Source organism: Oryzias melastigma, unplaced genomic scaffold (genome assembly GCF_002922805.2).
Source record: "Oryzias melastigma strain HK-1 unplaced genomic scaffold, ASM292280v2 sc00840, whole genome shotgun sequence".
Classification (NCBI taxonomy): Eukaryota; Metazoa; Chordata; class Actinopteri; order Beloniformes; family Adrianichthyidae; genus Oryzias; species Oryzias melastigma.
In genome coordinates, this window is record NW_023417426.1 from 925 (window position 1) to 13807 (window position 12883).

General features: G+C 41.7%; 2 protein-coding genes and 1 non-coding gene across 4 annotated transcripts; 2 read left to right on the forward strand and 1 right to left on the reverse strand.

Annotated features, from left to right (window-relative positions):
- Positions 1–488: 488 nt before the first annotated feature.
- brat1 (BRCA1-associated ATM activator 1) lies at positions 489–6009 on the reverse strand. Of its 2 annotated transcripts, XM_024263170.1 has the most exons (13): positions 5931–5998; positions 5592–5780; positions 5288–5436; positions 5053–5200; positions 3817–4258; positions 3408–3533; positions 3195–3286; positions 3009–3112; positions 2752–2938; positions 2481–2554; positions 1909–1993; positions 1546–1832; positions 489–1405 (listed from the first exon to the last, which is right to left on the reverse strand). In XM_024263170.1, exons 2-13 carry the CDS (start codon positions 5716–5718, stop codon positions 599–601), a joined length of 2628 nt encoding a protein of 875 aa, XP_024118938.1. In that variant the 5' UTR covers positions 5719–5780; positions 5931–5998; the 3' UTR covers positions 489–598. The 2 variants fall into 2 exon arrangements, with proteins under 2 accessions (XP_024118938.1, XP_036067071.1); XM_036211178.1 differs by having other exon boundaries at positions 5592–6009.
- Positions 6010–6084: 75 nt separating this feature from the next.
- On the forward strand, positions 6085–12439 carry eif3ba (eukaryotic translation initiation factor 3, subunit Ba). Its single transcript, XM_024263171.2, has 19 exons — positions 6085–6327; positions 7566–7758; positions 7842–7961; positions 8038–8095; positions 8183–8311; positions 8428–8585; positions 8718–8849; positions 8927–8993; positions 9067–9113; positions 9187–9397; positions 9477–9549; positions 9646–9768; positions 9846–9924; positions 10105–10243; positions 10329–10454; positions 10526–10603; positions 10715–10823; positions 10899–11011; positions 11882–12439. Exons 1-18 carry the CDS (start codon positions 6228–6230, stop codon positions 10997–10999), a joined length of 2043 nt encoding a protein of 680 aa, XP_024118939.1. The 5' UTR covers positions 6085–6227; the 3' UTR covers positions 11000–11011; positions 11882–12439.
- Positions 9961–10040, forward strand: LOC112140275. The gene has a single exon (XR_002918145.1). It is a non-coding gene; the product is annotated as a small nucleolar RNA SNORD60 (small nucleolar RNA).
- Positions 12440–12883: the final 444 nt, after the last annotated feature.

Genomic DNA, 12883 nt, shown 5'->3' on the forward strand with positions numbered 1-12883 from the left:
TCTTTGTCAAATCAAATATGCGAATCAGACCTATGAAATCCATACCGGATCGGTGGAGGCCCGGGTTAACAACGACCGCCATCGGTGCTGTTCACCGACAGGGTGCCGGTGGAAATTGGACTGGAGCAGGGTTCAAGTTGTTCTATCATGGTGGAGAAGATGGGAAGAGAAATGGAGTAGGAGTTATCCTAAAGGAGGAGTTTGTTAGGAGTGTTGTGGAGGTAAAAAGAGTGTCAGATAGAGTGATGAGTCTGAAGATAGAAATGGAGGGTGTCATGTTCAATGTTGTTCTTGGGTATGCCACACAGAAATTTTCAGTTTGGAATCCTATTCCAGAGCAAATGATGTGTGAAACAAGTATGTTTATGCACTTCAAGTACTGGTTTTTCCTTTTTCTGTCCGTTTTTATGCTCTGAAATGTTTTTTTTTACTTTTTCCCAGTTTGAACTTGTATTTTTATTTATTTATAGCAAAGTAATATTGAAGAATTACATTTAACTACAAGTTTATTTATCAAAATTTAAAAAAAGTGAAAAATTAAATTTCTTGTTGATTGTTACAAAATGTCTGTTTTCAAAAATCTATGTGGGTCAAGGTCTCAGTAGCAGTCCACTATCACCTCTTCCTTCAGCTGTGAGTCCTGCTGAGCGTGAGCAGAGCCTGCAGTCAAAATGTCCTGCAGCAGAGAGCGGGGGGAGTTGTAAAAATGATCACTGCTTCGAGTCAGGACGTCCAGCCTCTCTTCTAGATCCAGACACTTCACCAGATCGCACACGTTGATGGTAACGGTGTGAGCATCTGTACCGCTGGTCCGATCTTCCATTCCCAGTACATTTCTGATCTCGTGCGCCCAGCCCTGACTCAGCAACTCACAGTTCAGACCTGGATCTGTTTTCCCAGCATCAGTTGTATCCTGAGGCCTCAGGAGCAGAGCATCTTTGAGTCGGATCAGTAGTCGGCATGCCTTCAGACCGACGGGTCTGTCACAGTCAAACAAACCGCTCAACAACACCGACAGGAGTCCCTGCTTGACCAAACCGTCCAAATCTGAGCTCAGTGTGTGTGTCCCAGAGTGAGTGTGGAGTGTGTAAGCTTGTTTAGCTGTCACAGCATAAGGGTGCGGCTGTGCAGGATGACTTTCTAATCCCTTTGTGTAACCATGTTGACCTAAAAAGGCTTGGTCCATTAGCAGCTCAGCCAGATCAAGTGTGTGAACTTTGACCTCCCAGTCCAGGTCGGCGCAGCCCTGCAAGAGGACGGAGCGCACAGACTGCATGAGGAGAGGGGAGGAGGTGCATGAGGGATATGAGGAGAACCAGGTGATGAAGAACTGCAGGACGGCTCTCCTGGCAAACCCCTCTGTGTCTTGTGAGAGTATTTCCAGCAGCTGGGTCACTATTTCAGCCTGCAGGCACACACATTTTAAAGTTCTATGAGTAAACTTTTCAAATATAACAAGAAACTCTAAAAGTTTTGCAACTATGACAGATTTTCTTTATTTTCTAATAACAGATAGAGTCACACAACATTCTACTATCAGCCCACCTGCTCCTTTGTGGGCACCGCCCCCTGTCGCCAGCTATTCCTCATAGCCTGAGCCAGAGCAGAAATGGCGCTGGCCCTCACGTAGCTCTCAGGGTCGTGTAGCGCCTCCATGAGGAGAGGAGTTGTAAAACAGCAGCCTCCCAGCACATACTGGGAGATGTCGCACACTCCACCGTCTTCTGTGCTGCAGGCGGGCAGCCCAGCCAAGTGGCCCAGAAACTCCACGGTGGAGTCCCTCACCTCCCAACGCATGTCGCACACACGCTTCCTCACCACCTGAGTAAGATCTGTGAGCCACGTGTGGAATATAAGCTCAGGGGATCTTTTATGCTGCAAAAAAAAAAAAATGGTGGCAAGCTTTACCTTGTTTGAGCTGGTTTGTTATGGAGGATAGATTTGAGCAAACACCAATCCACTTTAGCAAAGCCTGGTAAGACTTCTGCAGCACCTGAGAAAGACAGATCAAGCCTTTTTAATAAACAGAAACAGTCCAATTTTTTTCCCTCAGGTCCCCATTTTTTTTCATCAACCAAAATAACCAATACATTTAAACATAAGGGTCAGATCTCTTTGTTTCAACTTCAAAGTGTATATGCTTGTTGAAGCCTGTAGATTTAGAGACCAAGCTTTTCTAAATTCTCCAAATGGGCCATATTTGTAAGATTTAAACATTTAGGTCCATCAATTCTCAAACAAAAAAGGGCAATGGATTCCTACAATGGAGGAGCTTTTTGCTGTCAAATTGAATAAAAAAAATGTAGATTTTTAAAAAGTATAATACATCTGTAGATTACTGATTTCCTTTTCATTTACAAACGTGTTACTCGTCTGCTCCAAAGACGGCTAACTTACCTCAAAGACATCTTCAAAATGGGATGAAATTCCACAAAGGAATTAATTTGATAAAATAAACCATGATGCTGATATAAACTTACAGTGGGGTCAGAGTCAGGATGGTTCAGGTACTCTATCAGGAGGGTGAAAACCTCAACCAGCATGACTTTCACTTCTGAAAAACACTCAAAAACAGAAAACTCAAATTAACATCATTTTGGTACCAGTTTAATAAAACAAATACTAGTACAGCATTAAACTATACAGACTAGAACACAATCACTTCTACTTTATTTTTAGCTTTAAACAGATTTGTAGTGCTCTGAACGACAATATTTATCAGAATGACAGGTGATTGTCAGAGAGATTTACCTGGGCTGCTGCTGAGAGCTGACAGAGCCTCCAGGGCACATTTCTGAACTTTACCACTCCCAGTCACATTTCTAAACACTGTAACACAGCCAGCCACAGAGGGAGGAGAAAGTCCACTACACAGCCTCAGCAACGACAACACTGCACCCACGACTGAAGCAGGAGGACAGGGCCGGCAATCGGGAGCCTGAGAAAGAAAAAGATGATTTTTCTAAGAGCTCAAAAAAAACACAGACGATGCAATGTGCTGAACTCACCATGAGTGTGATCTTTGGAATGTATTTTAGGCTGATGCAAATCATGGAAACGCAGGAGGTTTTATTTTTAAGCTGCTCCATCATCGATAGCTGATGCTCCTTCACTGCAAGAGCAAAAAAACCCCAAAAAACACATTCAGTCAAACTGAATGCTAATCCTAAAAAAAGGATAAATATGTGTTTTACCTGTGAAGTTTCCCTCCAATAAAGTAAGACTGGTGATAATGTCCACAGGAAGCAGGAGAATACCTGCAGACTGCTCCATGTGAATGCGGTTGCTGCACAGAAAACCACAGCAGAAAAACACTATGGAGGATTATGTGCCAGACAACAGTATCTACTGGCAAAGTTCAACCAGCAACTCAAAGCAGAATGCAATGCGGTGCTGTAGATGCTTACTCATGGCCACTACAGAGAAAAGCAGCTGCAGCGTGGATGAGGTCAGGTGGCTCTCTCTGGTTCAGCATGACTGACAGAAGACGAGAGAGGATTGGATCAGGGACCTTCACATCGCCGCCAACGGAGCTGAAGGACAGAGAAAATAAACATTAAAATCCAAAATTTTCCAAAAAAAGAAAAAGTTTGACTTGATTTTCTTTTTAGTATGTCATCTTTTAAGTAGATTTGTTGTTTTTTTTAACTCAATTTTCACAAGTTTCTGATAGAAAAGTTACATAAACCATCCATCAATAAGCTTTTAGTTTATCTTAGGACTTAGAAATTAGTCAAAATGATTAACACTTTGTCGTCAGACAAGCCAAAATCAAATTTCTCTGTGAAGGTCTTATGTGATGCAAAAGGTCTGCACCTGTATCCAGCTAGAATGACATCCATAAGTGGACGAGTGAGCTGGCTGTAGTTTGAGGCCACCAGTTCCTCCAAAGATTCCCCGACAGTGAGCAGTAGTTTGTTCTGAAGAGAAGGTCCGGCCTGGCTCAGAATCGAGGCTAGCAGCTTCAGGATCTGCTGACTCTGATGAAGCTGTGACGGTTCTTTGGGCAGCATCCGTCGCTTCAGGAACTCTAAGATTTCTGTGACAACAGCAGCACTTTCATGGTCGCTTTCAGTGGCGTTTGGACACTTTAAGCCTGTGATGGAGGAGCTTGAACTCTTATTGTCCACTTCTGTTTCATTGAAGCCAGATGAAAGAGGGTGGCAGAACATCAGGACTTGAGTGAGCATCTGACTGGCTGCTGAAGCCACAAATAAACTTGTGTCTGTCTGGAGCTGAAGGAGGGGTTTGATGGAGTCTAGGGAAAGAAGCAAACATTAAGGGAAATGGTGACATTACCAAAAGGTGGTAACAATTAACAAGATCTGTATATTTAACTATTGCCTGCTGCCACCTGACGCTATGTCATTACCATTGACTGTAAATTAGAACTGGACTAAATGACCTCTCACGTTCCAAAGAGGAAAAATCTGCTGACCAAGAAGCCAAAAATCCCATAAACTACTATTGAGAAATACAGTATTTTTGTAACCATGCTTAGAAAAAATATCATGAAAAAAATTAGAATTAGCAAGAAGATGTTAAAAAGGTTTTAGGTATTATTCTGACAAATATAATGACTGAGAAATAACTGTATTTCTCAATGGAAGTCAATGGGATTTTGGCTTCTTGGAGTCAGGAGGTACTTCCTATTTGGAATGCCAGGGGGAGAGGTTACTCAGTCCAGTTCTCGTATACAGTCAATGGCTGCCCCCTCCACGTAGAACATTCAAAACTTTTGATTGACAGATTCTCCAGAGCTTGCTTTCAAGTGGTGGGGTGGGGGGGGGACTTCCAACAATCTCACTCCTGATTGCCGAGACAGGTTATCATAAGAAAAAGTTCAAATGACCGACTCAGGCCAATCACTGCTTACTGACGTTGTCCAGCTCCAACATGGCTACGTTCATACTTTGAAAAAATGGTGACAGAATTGACTTCATTTGGTTGGAGCTGGAAGTAAAACACTTTCTATGGATGACGTTACGCTCACTCGGTCTAGTTATCATATACACTTAGAGGTCATTAAATGTTTCTTATATGATGAGTTACCTGCTCGAACAAAGAAACTGAAAGCCTGCCTGTGCTGCAGCATTGTGCTGAAGCCGTGTATCCAGCCAATGCGGATACAAGGATCCTCCCAGAGTCCTTCTTCTCGCCAGTGCTGAGGGTCAAAGGCGAGGTCTAGGACAGAGGTCTCCTGTAGGAGTGGGAGCATCATCGTCATCAGTGTTGTAGATGACTTTAGATGATGTTGATGAAAAGCAGCAGGACAGATGAGACTTACCTGGAGAGCTCTGAAGCCATCCTCAGCAGCAGCCACTAAACCAATGAGTTTGAGAGCAAAGGAGATGATGGAGGACTCTGAAGCTCTGCTGGAAACTACACTTGATATGAAGCCCAGCAGACATGGACTGACCTCCAGTAGAGACACACCTTCAACAGGTGAAGAGTCAAGCAGTATGATAATGAAAGCATTTAAAGACCCCTTCCAACAAAAAAATGTGTTTTTAACATGTTCTTGTAACATTTTTTCTCATGTGGAGGACATAAATATATAAAAAATAAGGGGAACAACTCCCAGAACTAACCTGATTTGGTGACTGCTGAGAACCAGTCCAGCAGTTTTTCCAGGCTTGTATCATCGGGCAAGGAGCTCCCCGAGGCCGCCAGCACGTCACAAACCCGCGGCAGGAGAGACACACACTCTTCATCCATGGTAATGAAGTGGGGCAGTGAAAAGCCAACACAAGTTTGGAGCTCACGATAAGCCTTCGAAGCTAAAATGTATCAAAAGCAAAACTCTACCTAAAGCCAATAATTGTATTTTAAATAGATAGAAAAATAAAAAAATATATATACCATGGAGATTTTATATTCTGTACTTAAGACATATTGCAAGTAACAAAAAATATTTTTCAACAATTTACCGGCGAATGACTCCCCCTTTTTTGCTAGCAAAAGTAGCTTCTACTACTGTTCGATCTTTATTCATCTGGATGCACTACGTCAAAGTCAAAATGAAACGGTGCCGCTCCTCCATATGTTCTACAACTTTGCGATTTTACGACTGTCTGCATACGCGCCTCTGACCTGCTTCCGGCGTCACGTTTCCGCCTCTTCGTCCATTTTCGCACATGGTACCTCACCGGCCCTTCGTTGTTAGCCTCTCATATTCCGGGATTTTGCGCCTCCGTGAAGGTAATTCAGAACCGCAGTCCCATTAAATGCGAGATACAGTTGACATGGTGGACGACCCAGAGTATGAGGAAGAGGAGCCTTCCTTCAGCGACCCGGAGGACTTCGTAGATGACGTCGAGGATGAGGGTGAGCGCCAGCAAGAAAAGCGCCGGCTGTCTGGCCTGTTGCTAACTGCTAGCTAAAATTACGCTAGACCGACTAGCTTTTGACATATGAGAGATGTTGTCAGTTTGACAACTTCTTTAGGTGAAAGTATGACTAGTTGAGGTTTATCAGTATCGATAAAGTTACTTGGAAGGGTTATCTACCAAGAAACACGAGGAGAATCGGTTTTCTTGTAGTCAAAAACGCCCTTTACTGTTCATTCATACCAGATGCTAAACCGCCAGTTATTAAGAGTCGTTTTGACAAATGTACACATTGTTTAAATACATCAGGACTCTTGTCATGACACTACGAACAGTTTCAATTAATGAATAAATTCATAACATGGTTATTTGACATTAGCAACGTTTTTTTTTAACTAGACCATCCAATGGCTTTCTTATAATCCAGTATATTTAAAATTGTCAGCAGGATTAGGTTGAACTGAACATGTCATAATTTGGGTGATTAGTATATTTGCAGAAGTAATTTAGAGATTATCTAAAGATCCTACTTTTTCCAAAGCAGAAGTAAAGGGGCTAGATCAGGGATCTGCATCCTTTAGTACTAAAAAGGCCACCAAAACTCAACGAGAGTTCATTTCTGTTTAGAAAAATACAAATTATTTATTTTTTGTGGCCATCAAGTCATTTATTTAGAAAACGTAGCTTTTACAATTTTACAATAATGTAATTATAACATTGTTGTATCACTTTTAAATGCAGCAGCACTTCAAATTCATTTCAAAATAAAATGCATCAAGTGTCAAAACAAGATGATTTGCATTTATACTTTAGGAACTTTGTCTCTGAACACAAACTAGACACAAGGTAGATATAAGTTATAAATATTCTAATAATAGTAAAAAAAATCAGGCCTTTTACAATTGCTCAGTTATCTGATATGTATGCATTTTGGGGGAGCAGGGAAGCTCTAAAGGCCTCTTGATGTGGTGGAATGTCAGAAGTGGTTAAAAAGATTTAATTTTTACTCATGTAAGATCAGCTCTATTTAAAAAACCAAAATTTAATGTCAAAACTAACCCATATTATTTATTCAAATGAAAATGTTCTCTACCTAAGAGTGATAGCCATCAATATATATATAAAAAATAGTTTTTATGAAGCTAAGTTAAACCCAAGAAAGCTCTAACCTTTAAAGGGGATAATTTTTTCTTTGGTGTTTTTAATGCTCTCAATTATTGGCTCTTCACTTTCCAGAGCTCCTTGAAGACATCCTGCGAGAGAAACCTCAGGAAACTGATGGCATAGACTCTGTGGTGGTGGTGGACAACGTTCCTCAGGTGGGGCCAGAGCGGCTGGAGAAACTCAAGAATGTCATACACAAAATCTTCTCCAAGTTTGGCAAGATCACAACAGAGTTTTACCCTGACACTGAAGGCACGACCAAAGGGTAAAGCTCATCATTCTTTTATGTAGCTGTAGTTAGACATTTGGAGTTTCTTTATGGAATATTTTTGTTTTTTGTTCTTGTAGATACATCTTCTTGGAGTATTCCTCACCCAGCCAGGCCTTGGAGGCGGTGAAAAATGCAGATGGATACAAACTTGACAAACAGCATACATTCAGGGTCAACCTTTTTACTGACTTTGACAAGTAGGTTTGCAGTATCGCAGAGTTCATATAAATTGTGGGATGTTCTCTGGTGAGTAATTCCTCTTTTTATCTTCAGGTACATGAACATCAGTGATGAGTGGGAGCCTCCAGCAAAGCAGCCTTTCAAAGACTTTGTGAGTGTGGCTTTTATTGTAATCAGTTTTATTCCTCTAAAAATGTCCGTGTGAAGCCAGGATTATAAAATGTTAATTTTATCAAAGGGTAATATGCGTCACTGGATCGAGGATCCAGACTGTCGAGACCAGTACAGTGTGATCTACGAGGCTGGAGAGAGGACTGCCATTTTCTCAAACGACGCCAAAGAGCCGATTCTAGCTGAAGAGAGGGCGGTGAGTGACTTTTTATATTACCTTTGAGATGCCAAATAAAGGTTGTTCGATACTCAAGTTTATTGAAAAGAGTGTGAGAAATGTAACATTTCTGTTTTGTGTGTGTTGTGATGCAGCGCTGGACAGAGACCTATGTTCGATGGTCTCCTAAAGGAACCTACTTGGCCACCTTTCACCAGCGTGGCATTGCATTGTGGGGCGGTGAGAAGTTCAAGCAGATTCAGAGATTCAGCCACCAGGGTGTGTCCCTCATCGACTTCTCACCATGTGAGAGGTAATCCAGAGTTTAGTGAAGCAACATAGCAGTGTGATGTTTCATCCACAAAAACCTAATTCTGAGCGTCTCTCTTATGGGGATGATTTAAAACGAAATATCTGAAGCTTCACGTACGATTTCAATCTCCAGGTACGTTGTGACCTTCAGTCCCTTGATGGACACTAAGGAGGACCCTCAGGCCATCATCATCTGGGACATCCTGACCGGGCAGAAGAAGAGAGGCTTCCATTGCGAGAGCTCAGCACACTGGCCTATATTCAAGTCAGTCCTTGATTGTGTCTGAATTTGAGGAGACATTTTAATCCCCTATCGTATTTAAGTTGATCTGTTGCAAACAGGTGGAGCCACGACGGGAAGTTTTTCGCCAGAATGACTCAAGACACTTTGAGCATCTATGAAACTCCCGTAAGCAAAGCTCAGAAAAGCTAAAAAATGAATGTAAATTGTTCCTTAAAACACAGTTTGTCTTGTTTTTCAGTCAATGGGTTTGCTGGACAAGAAGAGTCTGAAGATCAACGGGATCAAGTGAGTTTTTGTGGAAGTATTGATGAATGGGTTTGTGTTTGGAGCTGAATAACCGTGTCTGTCTGTCTTTTAGGGACTTCTCATGGTCTCCTGGTGACAACATCATAGCTTTCTGGGTACCCGAGGACAAAGACATCCCAGCAAGAGTGACTCTGATGCAGATGCCTTCCCGTCAGGAGATCCGGGTCCGTAACCTCTTCAACGTTGTCGACTGCAAACTGCATTGGCAGAGAAACGGGGATTATCTGTGCGTGAAGGTGGACAGGACGCCCAAAGGAACACAGGTACCCGATAAACCACTAACTTTAACCTCTCTTAGTACGAAAACGAAAAGTCTCATTTTATTTTATTGTTGGGTTTCAGGGTGTCGTGACCAACTTTGAAATCTTCCGAATGAGAGAGAAGCAGGTTCCTGTTGATGTGGTGGAGATGAAGGGTGAGAGTTTTTTTTTTTTTTGATACCCGTCAGCTGTTAGGAATTCTTCCACAATAAAGTCATCCCATGTGGTCCTTTGATGTTTGTTTGCTTCAGAAAGCATCATCGCCTTTGCCTGGGAGCCAAACGGCAGCAAGTTTGCTGTTCTGCACGGAGAGTCTCCCAGGATCAACGCCTCTTTCTATCATGTCAAAAACAACGGCAAAATTGAGCTCATAAGTGAGTGCATCTGACGTTTAAGTTAGCGCTTGTGAATCTTTATCTAATGCAAAGTCTTTATTTGGTGTTTTTCACAGAGATGTTTGACAAACAGCAGGCCAACAGCATCTTCTGGAGTCCTCAGGGTCAGTTTATGGTACTGGCAGGTCTCAGGAGGTCAGTTTTGATTTATTTTTTAAAAAGTAAATAATCAGCCAATGATGACCTCTACTGATTTTTCTGACGCCTCGTATGAGAGCTAAGCTCCTGATTCCAATGCTGCTCTGAGGCTGGTTGTCTGAATAGTCCCCGGTGAAGCTGTAGTTTGTCCTAATCATTTCTTGGTTGTGTGTGCAGTATGAATGGAGCTCTTGCCTTCGTAGACACATCCGACTGCACCTTGATGAACATAGCAGAGCACTACATGGCTTCAGATGTGGAGTGGGACCCGACTGGTCGCTACGTCGTCACATCCGTCTCCTGGTGGAGCCACAAGGTGCGTCTGGATTCAGCTCCACACCATACGTATAACCGGGAAGAGGCTACTCTCTTATCTCAACCATCGTTTTCTGCTCATCTAGGTGGACAACGCATACTGGGTGTGGACATTCCAGGGTCGACTCCTTCAGAAAAACAACAAGGACCGCTTCTGTCAGCTGCTGTGGAGACCCCGACCTCCCACTCTGCTCAGTGCTGATCAGATCAAGGTAACGTTACGTCTGTAGCAGCTGTAGGATAGTAGGTAACACTCTAATGCTGTATTTCCCTTCTTTTGCAGATGATCAAGAAGGATCTGAAGAAATACTCCAAGACCTTTGAGCAGAAAGATCGTCTGAGTCAGTCCAAGGCTTCAAAGGTTTGATACCTTAAGTATTTTTGTCTTTGCTGCCTCATTAATCTGTATGATCACGCAGGTCCCTGTGAGCTTCACATGTATACAAAGCATCTTCTTGGTGTTTGTCTGTAGGAACTGGTGGACAAGCGCAGATCCATGTTGGAAGAGTACCGGCGCTACCGGGAGGAAACCCTCAAAAACTATCAGGAACAGAAGAGCTTGCGCCTGGAGCTCAGAGGAGGTGGGTCTTTGCCCTACAATGTCCGGGCTTGTTTGCATTTCTGTCTTCATGTTCACGTTTTTCTGTTTGCTGCAGGAGTGGACACGGATGAGCTGGACAGCAATGTGGACGACTGGGAGGAGGAAACCATCGAGTTTTTTTGCGACGAAAAAATCATTGCCCTCGAAGATCTGTAGTCCCATACGCAGGTGACTGGTGATGTTTTAGTTTATGTACACATGTGGACAGAAATGTTAGCGCATCAGATTAAGTGAAAATAGCTGATAAATTAAAAGCATTTAGCTCTGGGCATCGATCATTGTAATAAAGTGTGAAAAAATGGTTTTATTTTCTACTAATTTTGCAGATCAAGTTGCAATTTTTAACCCAGTAGCTGGAAAATGGTATAATAAATAATTGACAGAATTTAAGCTTCTGAGTAACAATCATCTTTTTATTGTAATACAAGTAGAATCTTAAAGATTGAAAGACTTTTCTCCTTATTAACTATTTTCACATTAAGGTACAGACATATTTGACATTCAGGCTTGAATGTGCATTTAGTGTTCACACTGGACAACAGGGAGGGGCTTCTTTTTTTCACCGTTTACTATCTCATTTCCACCACCTACAGTTTTAAAAGACTTGCTGTGAAATGTTGAAACGGTACAAATCTCTAGAATCTCGCTCCGGGCTTTTTCTTTCACAGTTCTAGTCCGAGAAATGAAAGACTTTGAGTCATGATTCTGGCCTGACACAAACTACAACTATCAACTTCTTCTTCATGATCACTTTTGAAACAGTTGACACCTCCTTGAATTAAAAAGGACGCCTGTTAAATAGGTGGAAAAAGCAGAAAAGGCATTCTTTAAGTTTAGATATTTTGAACATTTGAAACGAGTCTTTTTCAGTAATTACTTTTTGTCAATCATGTCATTTCAGTGATAATTGTGGGTTTTTCTTTCATTTAAATGAATTCTAACAATGTATATATAACCTGATGGGGATTTGCCACATTCCGATTGTTCAGTATGTCCTCATACCTTGAAGTTCTCACGGTGAACTGTTGATTCTTGCAGTTCATCTGTTTTCGTGTGGAAGGAGGAGCGAGGACCTGCGTCGTTGATTGGAGAGGGACAGTGACCACGCCGTGAATCTTGAATTTTTAACTCCAGTTCTCAAGTGTCATCATCAACACGGCATACCTTACAGATCAGCAGCCTCATTGAGAGACAAGGGAGGACACTGAATAAACATTTTTTTTTTGCATTCTTAACATATTTCACACCAGCTCTCTTCAGGAGAGAGGAGCATCACATTTAGTAAAAAACATTTTTCTATTCATTGAATGGACTTTCTGATTCTTACCCCTACCCTGGACATTTATTCCTCCTATTTTATTTCATTTTTTCTTCTTCTTGCTCTCAACCAGCATCCCTATGCTGGTGTGTTACAAGGCAGCACAAAGTGTCCTACCAGTGCAGAGTGGAGGATGGAGTCCAAACAAGTAGCCTTGTCGAGAAGTGTGCTGTCATGCCATTATAGTGGCCTGTATCCTCCTCCTTTCAGACTAGGCTTTCACACAGAGGAGGAGTGCGCAGTGATCGGGATAACTTTAAATAAACCTTCAAACACAACGTTGAGTTTGACTGTTTTCTTTATTAGAATGTTATTCTGCTATTGTTTTAATGCTTGGAACATTCAGGAAAAAGGTCACTTTCTCAAATGTTTAAGGAGAGATGAAAACATCACATTTGTAATCTGAATGACAGAACCTAAATGTGATTTTATTGATTTATTTAAAGCTTTAAAATAATTGAAAAATGTAAAAAAACAGTTTTTATCAAACCAATTTCAGATATGTAATACATTGATCAGAGTACAAAGGAAAATGAACAAAGATGTCTGCATACTTTTTGAAGTAATGCATACAGTAACATACGTCTCATCAGACGAATTAAATAATGATCAAATAAACTAAAGCAGAGTTTGATCTGTTGCTTGTAAGTGGAGAAAAAGCAAACCTGTATAATCCCGCCCCTTTCATTTTCTAAAAACTGTAATATTTTCTAGGGGCTCCG

Bases quoted from the DNA above. Each gene is read 5' to 3' on its own strand.
- brat1 (XM_036211178.1), bottom strand. From the start codon at position 5,718: ATGGATGAAGAGTGTGTGTCTCTCCTGCCGCGGGTTTGTGACGTGCTG. The intron at 1,994-2,480 runs GTAAGTTTATAT...TGTCTTTCTCAG, and splicing joins ATCCTGACTCTGACCCCACT to GTGCTGCAGAAGTCTTACCA. The intron at 1,833-1,908 runs GTAAAGCTTGCC...CGTGGCTCACAG, and splicing joins AACAAACCAGCTCAAACAAG to ATCTTACTCAGGTGGTGAGG.
- eif3ba (XM_024263171.2), top strand. From the start codon at position 6,228: ATGCGAGATACAGTTGACATGGTGGACGACCCAGAGTATGAGGAAGAG. The intron at 10,455-10,525 runs GTAACGTTACGT...CTTCTTTTGCAG, and splicing joins TCAGTGCTGATCAGATCAAG to ATGATCAAGAAGGATCTGAA. The intron at 10,604-10,714 runs GTTTGATACCTT...GTTTGTCTGTAG, and splicing joins GTCAGTCCAAGGCTTCAAAG to GAACTGGTGGACAAGCGCAG.